Source organism: Psammomys obesus, unplaced genomic scaffold, assembly GCF_907164565.1.
Source record: "Psammomys obesus unplaced genomic scaffold, mPsaObe1.curated_primary_1811, whole genome shotgun sequence".
Lineage (NCBI taxonomy): Eukaryota > Metazoa > Chordata > Mammalia > Rodentia > Muridae > Psammomys > Psammomys obesus.
The window spans coordinates 832552-845652 of NW_026596039.1; the positions used below are offsets into that span (position 1 = coordinate 832552).

Genomic DNA, 13101 nt, shown 5'->3' on the forward strand with positions numbered 1-13101 from the left:
TAACGCAGACATGAAGCAAACCTTAGGGCTGACGTTAGTGTGGGGGAGGGGGGAGAAGAGAGGGTATAGTCAGAGTGTAGAGGTCAGAGAGTTTCTCACCTCTGGTCCCCTCCCAGTTCTCTAAGGCAGGAGGGCCAGGCAGGAAGCATCCATTTCCTCAAAGCTGCTTCCCTACTGGGACAGAGTCTCAGTCACAAACAACTACCACCACCCCACCCCTCCCCTTCTTCCCTTACTGCTGTGAGCTCAGAGCAACCAGACAAATTGTGTGGGACAAGAAGAGGAGCTGAGAGCAGCCATGGGCTCTGGAGGAGTGGGCCTCCTGGGGACTAGGTGGCCTCTGCCTCTTCTGCTTCTTTCCGTCATGGGTGAGTGGGGCCCTCCCTCTCCTGGCCCACGCTCCTGGATTCATGGGGACCCATGGTCTGGATCCAAGGCCAGCAGGACAAAAGAGGATCTTTGGTGTCTTTCTTCTCTTTAGCAGTGGAAGTACCAGAGACAATGCTGGGGTGGGGTTGGGGGGACTCTGTACAGCAGCAGCACGTGGTGTGGATGTGGGCATGGGGGTGTGTGTGCAACAGAGACAGAAAGATGTGCACAGACCCTGGCCTGTAGACGCTGACCCTCTCCCCTCCCAGTTAGCTTTGTATTTGGAAACAGATGGTCAGTCATATGAGCCATCTAGCAGACTCCGGTACAAGACACGGAAGGGGCACAGTGCAGGGAGTCTCTCTTTCCCTCCTAGGAGTCAAGGCTCTGGATTCTCCGCCCCAGATCCTAGTTCACCCCCAGGACCAGCTACTTCAGGATCCCGGCCCGGCTAAGATGAGCTGCAGAGCGTCGGGTCAACCACCTCCCACTATCCGCTGGCTGCTCAATGGGCAGCCCCTCAGCATGGCGACCCCAGACCTACATTACCTCCTGCCCGATGGGACTCTCCTGTTACGTCGGCCCCCGGTCCAGGGACGGCCACAAGATGACCAGAACATCCTCTCAGCAGTCCTGGGTGTCTACACGTGTGAGGCCAGCAACCGGCTGGGCACAGCAGTGAGCCGGGGTGCTAGGCTGTCTGTGGCTGGTGAGGCTTGGGAGGGTAGGCCCAGGGTGAAGCAGAGCCAGCCTGAGACGCTTGCATCCAGGGAGATATGAGGGGCTGACTATGAAGAGAGGTCTGGGCTGGACTGTCCTGGGATGGAGAACTAGGTTAAGCTGGGCATAGAAGGCCAAGGCAATGGGTACAGCAGAATTGGGTAAGCATGCTAGGATAGGCCAAAGAAGGACTCAGGGTGGGGAGACATGCTTCCTGCTGACCTGCTGACCTAACAGTCCTCCAGGAAGACTTCCAGATCCAGCCTCGGGACACAGTGGCTGTGGTGGGCGATCGCCTGATTCTTGAGTGTGGGCCTCCCTGGGGCTACCCAAAGCCCTTAGTCTCATGGTGGAAAGATGGGAAACCCCTGGTCCTTCAGCCAGGGAGGCACACAGTGAGTGGAGCCCCCTTCCTGGGAATTCCTTTTCCCATATGTCATCCTGTCCTGGGCACACCAAGCAACTGACCTGCTTGCTCTCCCGTGGCAGGTCTGAAGAGGGGAGGGCAACGAGACCTGGAGGGGCCCTCTAACCTCTAAGCTTCTCACATTGAAGACTTCAGAGCATATCTAAACCTGACAGGTGACAGGGGATTCCCTGATGGTGTCAAGAGCAGAGAAGAACGACTCCGGGACCTATATGTGTATGGCCACCAACAACGCAGGGCAGAGGGAGAGCCGAGCAGCCAGAGTGTCTATCCAGGGTAAGGACGGGGGTCATCTAAAATCCAACAACGGCTCAGGAGATAACTCAGTGGGTAGTGCTTGTTTCATGTATGTGAGCTCCGGCACCCGTATCAAAGCAGAGCATGACAGTGTGTGTCGATAATTCTAGCACTGGGTTGGAATGGAGACAGGTGGATCCCAGAAGCTAGCCAGCCAGTCTAGTCTACACAATGAGTTCCATGTTTAGGGAGAGAACTTGCCTCAAAAAACAAGGTGAAAAGCACTAATAAAGGAAGATTCTATTGTTAACTTTTGGTTTCCATATGCATGTACACATATGAACATGTACTTAAACCCACACACAAAGGTAAGGTAAGGTAAGAGACTCCAGTTAGCGTGGTGGTCAGGTATGGGGCTCAGGGTCCAAGTGGTGAGGCCTCCCTGTGTGAGGCTAGGATGGACATAGGAGAGTACTCTAGACCTGCAAACTCTGGGAGAAAAGTCTATTCACAATGAAGGTATGCTTCACTCTTCCATCCCACCCCTGGGCCCCCCTACAGAGTCAAGGGACCATAAGGAACGGCTGGAGCTTCTGGCTGTTCGCATACAGCTGGAAAATGTGACGCTGCTGAACCCGGAACCTGTGAGAGGCCCCAAGTCTGCGCCAGAGGTGTGGCTCAGCTGGAAGGTGAGGCAGAGGACCCAGAAAGTGAAGCCCACCCACAGTTCACATGAGGGCTGTCATGAGCTCCCCAAGCCCTTATCCTTACTCAGACCGACATCTTCCCAGGTGAGCGGCCCTGCTGCACCTGCTGAGTCATATACAGCCCTGTTCAGGGCCCAGAGAGCCCCCAGGAATGAGGGATCTCCATGGACAGAGGTGCTGCTGGGTGGTTTGAAGAGTGCAAAGCTCGGGGGCCTCCACTGGGGCCAAGACTACGAATTCAAAGTGAGACCGTCCTCTGGCCAGGCTCGAGGCCCTGATAGCAATGTGCTGCTCCTGAGGCTGCCGGAACAGGGTCAGGAAATGATTCTGATTGACCTGGGGAGGTGGGAGGGGCGGGGAGGTGGTTCCTTATCTATCCAGTCCAACCTGGACATGTTGGGGGGGGCAGGGCACTCCTATTTGTGGATTTGATTGTATATCGTGAAGCAAATAGCTGTTTAGGAGCATCTTTCCTTGTGGAACTCAGGCTCTCCATCCCCCAGCTTCATTCCTGACCCTTGCAGAGTCTTCTCCTTTAGCACTTCTAACAATCCCTTCCTTTCTTCTAGTGCCTAGCGCCCCACCTCAAGAAGTGACCCTAAAACTTGGCAACAGTAGCGTCCTTGTGAGTTGGGCTCCACCACCTACCGAAAACCATAATGGCATCATCCGTGGCTACCAGGTAGTCCCCATAAAAGGACATTGACCAGTATACTTCTCTCCCCTGGAGTCCTGCATGTCCTTGTCCTGACCATTACAAACCAGCCTGCAAGCCAAAAAGTGAAGGGATTTTGCTTTTGTTGAGCAAGTGTGCAAGGGCCTACTTCGTCTGCTAGATCCTGCCAAGCATTTTATAAGTTACCGTCTCACCTCATCTCACAAACAGCCTTAGGCTATTGTCTCCAATTTATACATGGAAAGCCAGATTATGGTCTGGAAGAAACAGAACAGAAACCAAACCAGGCTGGGTCAGACCTGAGTATTTAAGACAGGAAAGTGCAAAATGCAGGTGTTGGGCTGGCAAGAGAGAAATCACCTGGAAACTACTTCGGAGGACAGACTCTCAGGCTCTTTCCCAGACCCCCAAGATCTGAAAGTGTAGACTTGGTACCTGTATTTTAGCAGGCTTCTAGGTGACTCAAAAGCACACTAAACCAGGTCCTGGCTGCATTTTAGCAGATTATTCTTGTCCCTCTGTCAAGAGAGAAGTCTCTCTCCCTTGGCAGAGGAGGGGGCATGGGGACTGCGTTGCTGTCTTATTAGGCAGCCCCCAGGAAGATGGCACAGTTAGGAGGAGCACATGCCCATCTGCACATGAAGGGCTCTGCTACTGGGAAGGTATTGGGGCAAATGCTCACCCTTACTTATATCCCAGGTCTGGAGCCTGGGCAACACCTCGTTGCCAGCTGCCAACTGGACTATAGTTGGTGAACAGACCCAGCTGGAGATCGCCACACGAATGCCAGGCTCCTACTGTGTGCAAGTGGCTGCAGTCACTGGGGCTGGGGCTGGAGAGCCCAGCAACCCCACCTGCCTCCTTTTGGGTGAGGGAAAGGCCCTACCCATAACCTCCACCCCATCCCCACGCTATCCTTCTGTCTCCCTGTTCCTGTCTTACATTTCCAGCTCTTCCCTCTTGTCTGTTGGTCCCTCGTTGTTCCACTTGCCCTCCCTCTGAGCTCCACATCCCAAACAGAGCAGGCCATGGAGCAATCAGCACGAGACCCCAGGAAACGTGTTCCCTGGAGCCTGGATCAGCTGAGGGCCACCTTGAGACGACCAGAAGTCATTGCTAGTGGTGCTGTTCTGCTCTGGTTGCTGCTACTAGGCATCGCTGTGTGTATCTACAGACGACGCAAAGCTGGGGTGCACCTGGGACCAGGTGAGAGAGAGAGGGGCCTTATGTAGAGATCTCCATGGGCCCAGCCAGTATACCGCAGGGGTTAAAGCTCTCGGAAGATGTTGAGCTCTTCCTTTAGTGACTCCCTCATTTTCTTCCAGGTCTGTACAGATACACCAGCGAGGACGCCATTTTAAAACACAGGTGAGGGGCCAGGGGGGAGTCAGAAAGGGCAAAGCGGTCAGAGGGAGTGGAGTCTTGGCAGAGAATTGAGTGGAGTTTTAGTCTAGCCTTCTGCCGGGCAAGTTCAGGGTCCTGTCTGAAGCTCTCCTGGACTCCATGTGACAAATAATCTCTTTCCATGTACCCCCCCCTTGACAGTTGAGCAAACTGAATCATAAAACCTAAATGTTTTGGCCAAAGGCTTCACAGCTGGCCTGCTGACCTCCTATCTGTTGATCTTGTCACCCACTCTCACTACACCTGCTGTTAAGTGACTAGGAGCTGGCAGGAGAGGAGCAGCTCTTTCTGTGTTCCAGCATCTACCTGAAAGCTTCTCTGCTTTTTAGCGTCTCGCCTGCCTGAGCCAGCCACCTGTCCTGCACATGCTGCACCCTTCCAGCAGGGGGCGATCAGCCCCTAGGTCATAGATTCTTATTGTTCCAAACCGGCACCACACAGCAGATACCTCTGCTCCAGGGTTTAATTACCAGAGCTAGTCTGTAATCACGAAACCAAATTCTAAGAAAAGCCTGCAACCCTCACCACTGCCCCCTTTGGTTGGGTTTTACACTAGAAAAACATTTCCTCTCCTTGTCAGCTTCGTTAGCCTTTACTCTCAGGCTCTGACTTGTTTGAGAAGAGTTTCTTGAGTACCTGCTCTGTACTAGGTATATCAGGCCCTCGGGATGCCGAGTTTTCTTTCATATTCTCAGCCCAGAGAAAGGTTCTGGCCTCCTAGCATCATGCTCCCGAGTTTTCCCTTGCTCTTTGGCTTCTCTCTTCCAGCTACCTCTTGCCTCCTGAGCTTTGTCTGCTCTACACCCCTGGAACCTCTCCCTTTGTCCTCAAGAGAAGTTCTATTCAGATTAGCTCATCCATTCCTCTGAGGTAGACTCCATCCACCAGGAACTTGCAGACTAGGCAGAAGCAGGCAGGAGAGCAACCTGGAGTTGGATATGCAGTATGGTCCAGATACGTGGAAGAGGCTAGAGAAACAAAAGAAAGCACAGCCCACACTTACCGTATCAAGACCAGTGGAAAGGGGGAGAATTAGCTTGCTGTATCCACAGGGAAATGGAAACCATTGGCTGGGAAATAAGGTATATTGGTCAGAACAAAGGAGAAGGCGAAAAATCTGGAAGCTAGACCAAGGACACTTAGCTGTGCTAGCATCTGAACTCTTATCTTGGAACCACTGAAGTCTCTAGGCAGAGAAGTAGTTTTATTAAATTGCTGCTCTTGAAGGATTATTCAGGCAGTGGAAAGCCAATATCCACTATACCAAACTTGTATTCTGCCAGCAGTAATTTCAAATTTCCCCAGCTCGGTTCACAGCATCAGTCTTATGTGGAGGATCCTTTGTTGGCATTTAACAGTTGAGGGAGCTGGATGGTTCAAAGAGACTAATAGATTTACTTCCTGGGTTGTAAATCTGAACTGTGGCAGGCAGGGATTTTCATTCTGCATTTGCCTGGCTCCATATTTGTTCTTTTCATCTCAGTATCTACAACCATCTCTCCTACCCCCACCCCCTCAACTCTGGACAACTTAGACTTCCCTTGATCACAAGATAGAAAGATGTGCCGAGTTCAGTGGCACCAGGTCAGAGGAACTCAGGGGGGCGGGGCTGCAAAGTCCGAAACACAGCTGTAAAGATAAAGCAAGCGCCACCATTTCTGCTCCTGCTGTTGCCCTCTGAGCTGGACATCTTGACTGATTCAGTTCCTATTCCTCCCTGCCTCCCTCGCCTTGCCACCACCACCACTGTCGCAGAATGGACCACAGTGAATCCCCATGGCTGGCGGACACCTGGCGTTCCACTTCTGGCTCCCGGGACCTGAGCAGCAGCAGCAGCCTCAGTAGTCGGCTGGGAGTGGACCCCAGGGACCCACTAGACGGCAGGCGCTCCTGTGACTATGCCTCCTGAGGAGGGACCTCGGGGGGGGGGGATGGCAAGGGGAGGGGGGCAGTGCGCTCACTATAGCTCCTTTTGTCGTTTTTATGTCAGTGATCTCCTGGGACCCCCGGAGCCCCGGTGTGCCCCTGCTTCCAGACACCAGCACTTTTTACGGCTCCCTCATTGCAGAGCAGCCCTCCAGCCCTCCAGTCCGGCCAAGCCCCCAGACACCAGCTGCTAGGCGCCTTCCACCCAAGTTGGCTGGAACCTCCAGCCCCTGGGCCAGCTCAGATAGTCTCTGCAGCCACAGGGGACTCTATTCCCCACGCATGTCTCTGACCCCTGCAGAGGCTTGGAAGGCCAAAAAGAAGCAGGGTAAGGATGGGAGAAAAGTCATGCTCTGGGGCAGATAGGGGTAAGACTAAGAGTGATAATGTGTTCCGTTGGCCTTAATCAAGCTGAACAACCTCCCCCCAACCTGCCATTCTCTCCCAGTGGACACAGACCTCTATCTCAATCGGCATAGCCCTCAGCTGGGTGTATGTTCACCTCACCTCAGACAAACCAAAAGCTTAGAACATGGGTCTTGGCTCCCAGTTTGCTTCTCAGAGGGAAATACGTGTAATCCGCCCTCTGTGTATGCAGATTTTGTATTCACGCACTCAACCGTTCACAGGTGAAAACTGTTCGTCCAAAGGATTCTGAGCCCAGTACCTTGCCATATCAAGAGATGCTTTTAATAGCTATGGGACAGATTTATCTCTTTACTTGCATCTACCTGTTTTAAGCTTCTAGAAGTAAACAATTAAAATCTCCATTTCTCAAGCAACTACTATGTGCTAGCTGCCTTTACCTATATTTGCTATCATGCTTAATCCTTGAAGTAGGTTAGGTGGATGTTGTTTCTATAATTCTACCAATAGGGAAAGATCAACAGATGATTGGGTAACTTGTTCAAAATTCCAAAATAAGCTGCAGAGCTGAACTTTGAAGGCAGAACGATTTGTCTCCAAAGGTTACTGAATTCCCTGGGAATCACTTGGAAGGTCCCTGCTTTGAAGGCTGTTTTCTCAGCTACTGCCCTGCATGGCATTGCATTCTGCCTGCCATCTTTATGGACTTTCTACACTGCTTAGGGAGACTTAGCAGATGTTTTTATAGTCAGTTGTTTTTAAGTAGATAAAAATCCAACTTCAGTAAAAAGACAATGGTAGATTAAGAGTAATTAAGAGCTTGTTCAATATGGACAATTTTATGTGACTGTGAATGTTAATAAGCTGGCACTCTTTCTCATTTTGCCTCGGGGCTATTGCATTATCAATCTTGAGTGGTAATGAAATGTCAGCTAAAAACAGTTGGAATAAGTGTCATTTAGGGGTCATAAACTCAGTGGGAAAGCCTGCAGTTAGCATGCAGCAGGCCCTGGATTCAATCCTCAAAATCAACCAACCAACCAAACAAACAAACAAACAAACAAACAAATCAGCCTTTTTTGTGTAGAGAGACACAATGACTTTAATGGAATATATGATCCCTCTTGCAGCATTAACAGTTCTAGAAAAAGATGAGTTATTGTCTATGCCCATGTATTGTTTTCCTCCCTTCCTCTCTTTTTACCTCCCTTCTTTCTTCCTTTTTTTCCTTTGACGCTGCAGCTTGAATCCAGGAACTTCACACATGCTAAACACATCTCCCACAATTGACCCACGCCTCACTTCCATGGCCATTTCTTAGGCAGCTTCTAATACTATCACGAGACTTCCTAGCATTCAGTTTAGATTTTCACTTAGTCCTGCCTTCCGATCTCCCCAATCAGAAAACAGTCCAGTATCTCAGGACGAGGCTTGACTATTTGCTATGTCAGAAATGGAAATTATTAACAGATTCTTTCTAAGAAGAGGAATATTTGTCTTCATGAAGCAAATTTGATGGGGAAAGCCACATTGTGAGGGAATTGAGAGCAGGAAAACTGGAATGCACACAATCAAGAAAAGAAAGTTGGTTTAGGAAGTATTTGCTTGGGCCAGGAGCTTTACAATCTGTTTTTATTGAACCCTTAACATCATTCTTTGAAGCGGTTGTTTACAAATGCACTTGGCCAGAAAGCTTGATGCTTTTCACTGAGATCACACAGCTGAACCACTCATGGCTCTTTCCATTTTATCAGGCCCGGAGAAGGATCGGGGCAGGGAGAAGCAGGTTTCTCCTTCTTTTATCTAGGTTCAAGGTCCCAGGGACTGAGTGAATAACAAGGCTAAAACCAGGGCTGGTGAATGGGATTTGAAAAACCTACTCTCGCTGTCCCTAACAGCTGTCTTTTCCTTGTAGAGTTGCACCAAGCCAACAGCTCCCCACTGCTCCGGGGCAGCCACCCCATGGAAATCTGGGCCTGGGAGCTGGGAAGCAGAACCTCCAAAAACCTTTCCCAAAGCCCAGGTGAGAGTGTCTCTAAGGGGGAAGTGAGGGGTAAGGCGGGTTTTCAGGCTTACCAGGCCAGGCCTTCTTGGTTCTGCTGTTGTGTGTGAGTTCCAGTGTGTGCACCTGTGAAGCTAAATTGGCTGGGCAGTAAATTCAGGCCTGAGCAAGTTGGAATCTGGACTGCACATGATTATGGAGAATCTATCATTCTCAGGCCCAGACTCTCATTCCCCGAGAGAAGCTCCCCCAGCCATGGTAGCCTGGCGTGCCCTGAGACCACAGCTTCAACGCAACGCCAATGAGCTAGCAACTCGTCCACTCCCTCCAACACCCCTCTCTCTTCATGGAACCCTCAGTCATGAGCCACAGAACCAGTAAGAGAGCATGGATCAAGAAGCAGAGTTGGGACACTGAGGGCATGGGAGTTGTTGCTAAGATTAGACCAAGGCTGAATGGTGTGAACCTGAAGAAGGATACTGACTAACCTGGTATCTCTCCCATCCCCTAATCAGGTGTGTGGAGAAGCTCCAAGCTCCCTCCTCTGACCCACGGCCAGCATCACCTCTCTCCATCCTTAACTCTTCCAGGCCTCCCAGCCCCCAGGCCTCTTTCCTCTCTGTTCCTAGTCCAGTTTCCAGCAACCTGTCCAGCTCCTCACTGTCATCCTTAGAGGAGGAGGATCAGGACAGTGTCCTCACCCCAGAGGAGGTAGCCCTGTGCCTGGAGCTCAGTGAAGGGGAGGAGACACCCAGGTGAGTATCCTGGGAGAGATGAAACACTCCAGCCAAGGCATACTAGAAAGCATCCATGCCTGCCTCAATTGCCATGTTCCTGATATTGGGCCTAAACCAGTATACTGTTCTCCCATTTTTGCCTTTTAGGAACAGTGTATCTCCTATGCCAAGAGCTCCTTCACCGCCAACAACTTATGGCTATATCAGCATACCAACATCCTCAGGACTGGTAGACATGGGCAGAGCCAGTGGAGGGATGGGGTCTGAGGTTGGGAACTTACTGTGCCCACCTCGACCCTGCCCCACCCCCACGCCCAGTGAGGGCTCCCTGGCCAATGGTTGGGGCTCAGCTTCTGAGGACAATATCCCCAGTGCCAGGGCCAGCCTGGTTAGCTCATCTGATGGCTCCTTCCTTGCTGAGGCTCACTTTGCACGTGCCCTGGCAGTGGCTGTCGATAGCTTTGGTTTTGGTCTGGAGCCTAGAGAAGCTGACTGTGTCTTCACTGGTAAGTGGAACCACCTGACTTCCCTAACCAAGAGTCAAGGCTTCATTCCCCCTCACTGTTGTCTAGACAATTAGTTTTATTAAGGTGTGGTGGCACATGCTTGAAATCTCAGCATTTGGGGAGCTGACAAAGGAAATTACAAATTCCAGGCCATACAGTAGGGTCTGTTTCAGAAGGGAGGAGAGATAGTTTTTACTGAATGACTGCTATGTCCTAGGTAAGAAGTGTTTTATGTGCATTCTGAGGAGCTTCATGAGGAATATTCTTTACCTCTCTTTTTCAAATCAAGGAACACTAGGTCAGATAGCTGCATTAACTTCCTGAGGAGTCCCCATAGATCAAAGACAAATGGTCCAGTTCTGAAGCCTAGAGGAATTCAGCTGGATGGCCTAAACCCCCACCTCCAGGACAGTGCTATTCCCCGGATGTGGGTCTAGGAAGAGCTGCTCCACAGCTGATCTTCTCTCAACCGGCATTTCATAAGCCCCCTAGCTCCTGTGGTGCTTCCAGGCCTTATAATTGCCTGTCCATAGCTGAGGCTGAGCAACTCCTCAGCTCAGTCTCTCCCCATGTCATCAGGAGGGGATCTGGTGCTCACTGGCCCCTTAGAAGTTTACACACACACACACACACACACACACACACACACACACACACACACACAGGAGATTCCACATGCCTGCCTTACTTACCCTTACTCTGCTCTTTGGTCTCAAGAAAAACAATGAGGCTTATAACAAATGATAAGCCAGCTAGAGAGATGGCTCGGTGGTTGAGGACTTTCTAGTGTTCTTGAAGTGGATCCATGTTCATGTCCCATCACTTATTTCAGATGGCTCAGAATCACCTGTAATGTTAGCTCCAGGAGAACTGATGCCCACTTCTGGCCTCCATGGGCACTGCACTCACAAGAACTTTAATTTACAGAGACACATACATGCATACTTAAAAACAAAAAACAAAAAACAAACAAACAAAAAAAACTTAAAAAAAAAATCATCCAGTTCAAAAAGTGTCCATCCCATAGGAAAGAGACTACCCAGCAGTCGTAAAGGGAGAGTGCAGAGGGCCAGAGCTGGTCTGGAAAAAACACAAGCCATACTATTCTCTGTAAAAAAAAAAAAAAAAAACAACAACAAAAAAAAAAAACACTTATGTCATACCCAGGGGCTGCAGCCACTGGAACTGATGGACCGAGCTAAGGCTGGACCATGTTTAGGGGTGGGGATGCATGTGTGCCCTAAGCCAGGCCTGAGCTTTCTGCCGTAGATTGGTCCGTAGGAGCCAAATGGTGAACTTTCTGCTGACTCATATGTCTTCCTTGTCAGATGCCTCATCGCCCCCCTCTCCTCGGGATGATCTCTCCCTGACCCGAAGCTTCTCTCTGCCTCTGTGGGAGTGGAGGCCAGACTGGTTGGAGGATGCTGAGATCAGCCACACCCAGAGGCTGGGGAGGGGATTGCCTCCCTGGCCTCCTGACTCTAGGCTGCCTTCCCAGCGAAGCTGGCTCAGTGGTGCTGTGCCCAAGGCTGGTGGTGAGTATCTGGCTAGCTGGATAACATGGGCACCTTAACGGAGAAGCCCAAGAGAAGAGTCAAAAGGGAGTCTGGGGTCTGGCAGGAACTTTCTTCTCTGTCAACTTCCAGATTCTTCCTGAATTGTTCCTGAGATGGCCAGAAGAGAACCCAGACCACTCTCCTGCCCATCCCCAGGCCTTCCCACAGGTGGGGTCTTGGTCTATGCTTCTCTGTAGTAGAAGTCCAATGTTACTGGGCTCTGGAGAGTTATGTCACTGGGATTGTTAAAACAAATGAAAGTAAACCCAAATAGAATATAGGGAGACTTGGATTCAAACTGAGAACAAGACAGCATCTTCATGATATTGGACTCGCTCTTCACAAGCAGGGCCTTTGGCCTAAATAAGCCTGGCTCCTGATCTCCCACCAATGTGGCTGATGGGAAGAAAGGAGGCCAACAGTGTCTTAATGGAAGACAGAAATGGCTGTTGGAGAGGGTTATGGTGGAGGACACTTAGAGGATCCCTCTCATTTCCACCTGGACTCCTCTCTTAGAGGCCAGCTCAGCCCTTTCCCCAGCAACACTGTGCAAGGAAAATAAAGGAGGAAGATCATGAATGTAGTAATCCCTATCTAGTGTCACAGTCAACGCTTCAAAATTAAGTCAATGGAGGAGGCAAAGAAGAAGAAGAAGAAGAAGAAGAAGAAGAAGAAGAAGAAGAAGAGGAGGAGGAGGAGGAGGAGGAGGAGGAGGAGGAGGAGGAGGAGGAGGAAGAGGAGGAGGGAGAACATGGAACCAAAGCACTATTCTCATGCCGTTTCCACTAAGAACTTAAGGAACTTGATTCAATAAAACTGTAAAGACTTGAGTTCTGTGACGTCATTCCTTGGGCTCTATTTTGGGAAGGGCACCTGCAGAGATGTGAGAGTTACCTGGCTAGAGAGAGAAGAAAGTATTCACTGTTACTAAGGGAATGTTCTCATTTCTTTCTGGTCTGCAATTGAAGGGAAGTGAGGTGAGGTATATCTAGAAAGTTTAAACAAAATGTAGTTAAGGGAAGTGGGGTGCGGTTATAAGGGCCTGTGGATCTTGAAGAGCCAACTCCTGCTTTTTTCAGTCCCAGCCCTGCTCCCTAGAGTCCAGTTCCAGATGGTATCTTAAAAATAGACAAGCAGCAGAATAAACAAGCTACCCACAGAAGGTAGAATCACCTGGGATACTTGGCTAGTGGATACATTCCACACAAAACTACAGGACAGAGATGGACATTTGTGGAGGACTTCTGAGCCCTAAGCCATTGAAAGCCACTAGAGGGCAGGCTACCTTCATCGCTCAGACATGGTGGGAAAGGTCATTGGGCACAACACACATTTGAGCATGGCCAAACAAGATACCTCTAGTGCGTGTGCAGGAAAGGTTCTGTCAGCAGCAGGCCTAGTGGTGCTACTTCTCTAAATCCTGCAGCTCTTCCCGGAGTTTGCTGTGACTGGGGTGACCAGCCTGGCT

General features: G+C 50.4%; 1 protein-coding gene across 2 annotated transcripts; it reads left to right on the forward strand.

Annotated features, from left to right (window-relative positions):
- The first annotated feature begins 264 nt into the window (after window positions 1–264).
- Robo4 (roundabout guidance receptor 4) lies at window positions 265–12311 on the forward strand. Of its 2 annotated transcripts, XR_008721813.1 has the most exons (19): window positions 265–368; window positions 746–1078; window positions 1327–1484; window positions 1672–1792; window positions 2315–2442; window positions 2545–2773; window positions 3030–3142; window positions 3836–4004; window positions 4157–4342; window positions 4462–4504; window positions 6296–6432; window positions 6531–6794; window positions 8748–8855; window positions 9052–9211; window positions 9350–9589; window positions 9719–10077; window positions 11406–11612; window positions 11724–11801; window positions 12150–12311. XR_008721813.1 is itself a non-coding variant. In XM_055622388.1 (18 exons), the coding sequence occupies exons 1-18, from the start codon at window positions 299–301 to the stop codon at window positions 11732–11734; spliced, it is 3036 nt and encodes a 1011-aa protein (XP_055478363.1). In that variant the 5' UTR covers window positions 265–298; the 3' UTR covers window positions 11735–12311. The 2 variants fall into 2 exon arrangements, 1 of the variants encoding a protein (XP_055478363.1); XM_055622388.1 differs by having other exon boundaries at window positions 11724–12311.
- The last annotated feature ends 790 nt before the right edge of the window (window positions 12312–13101 follow it).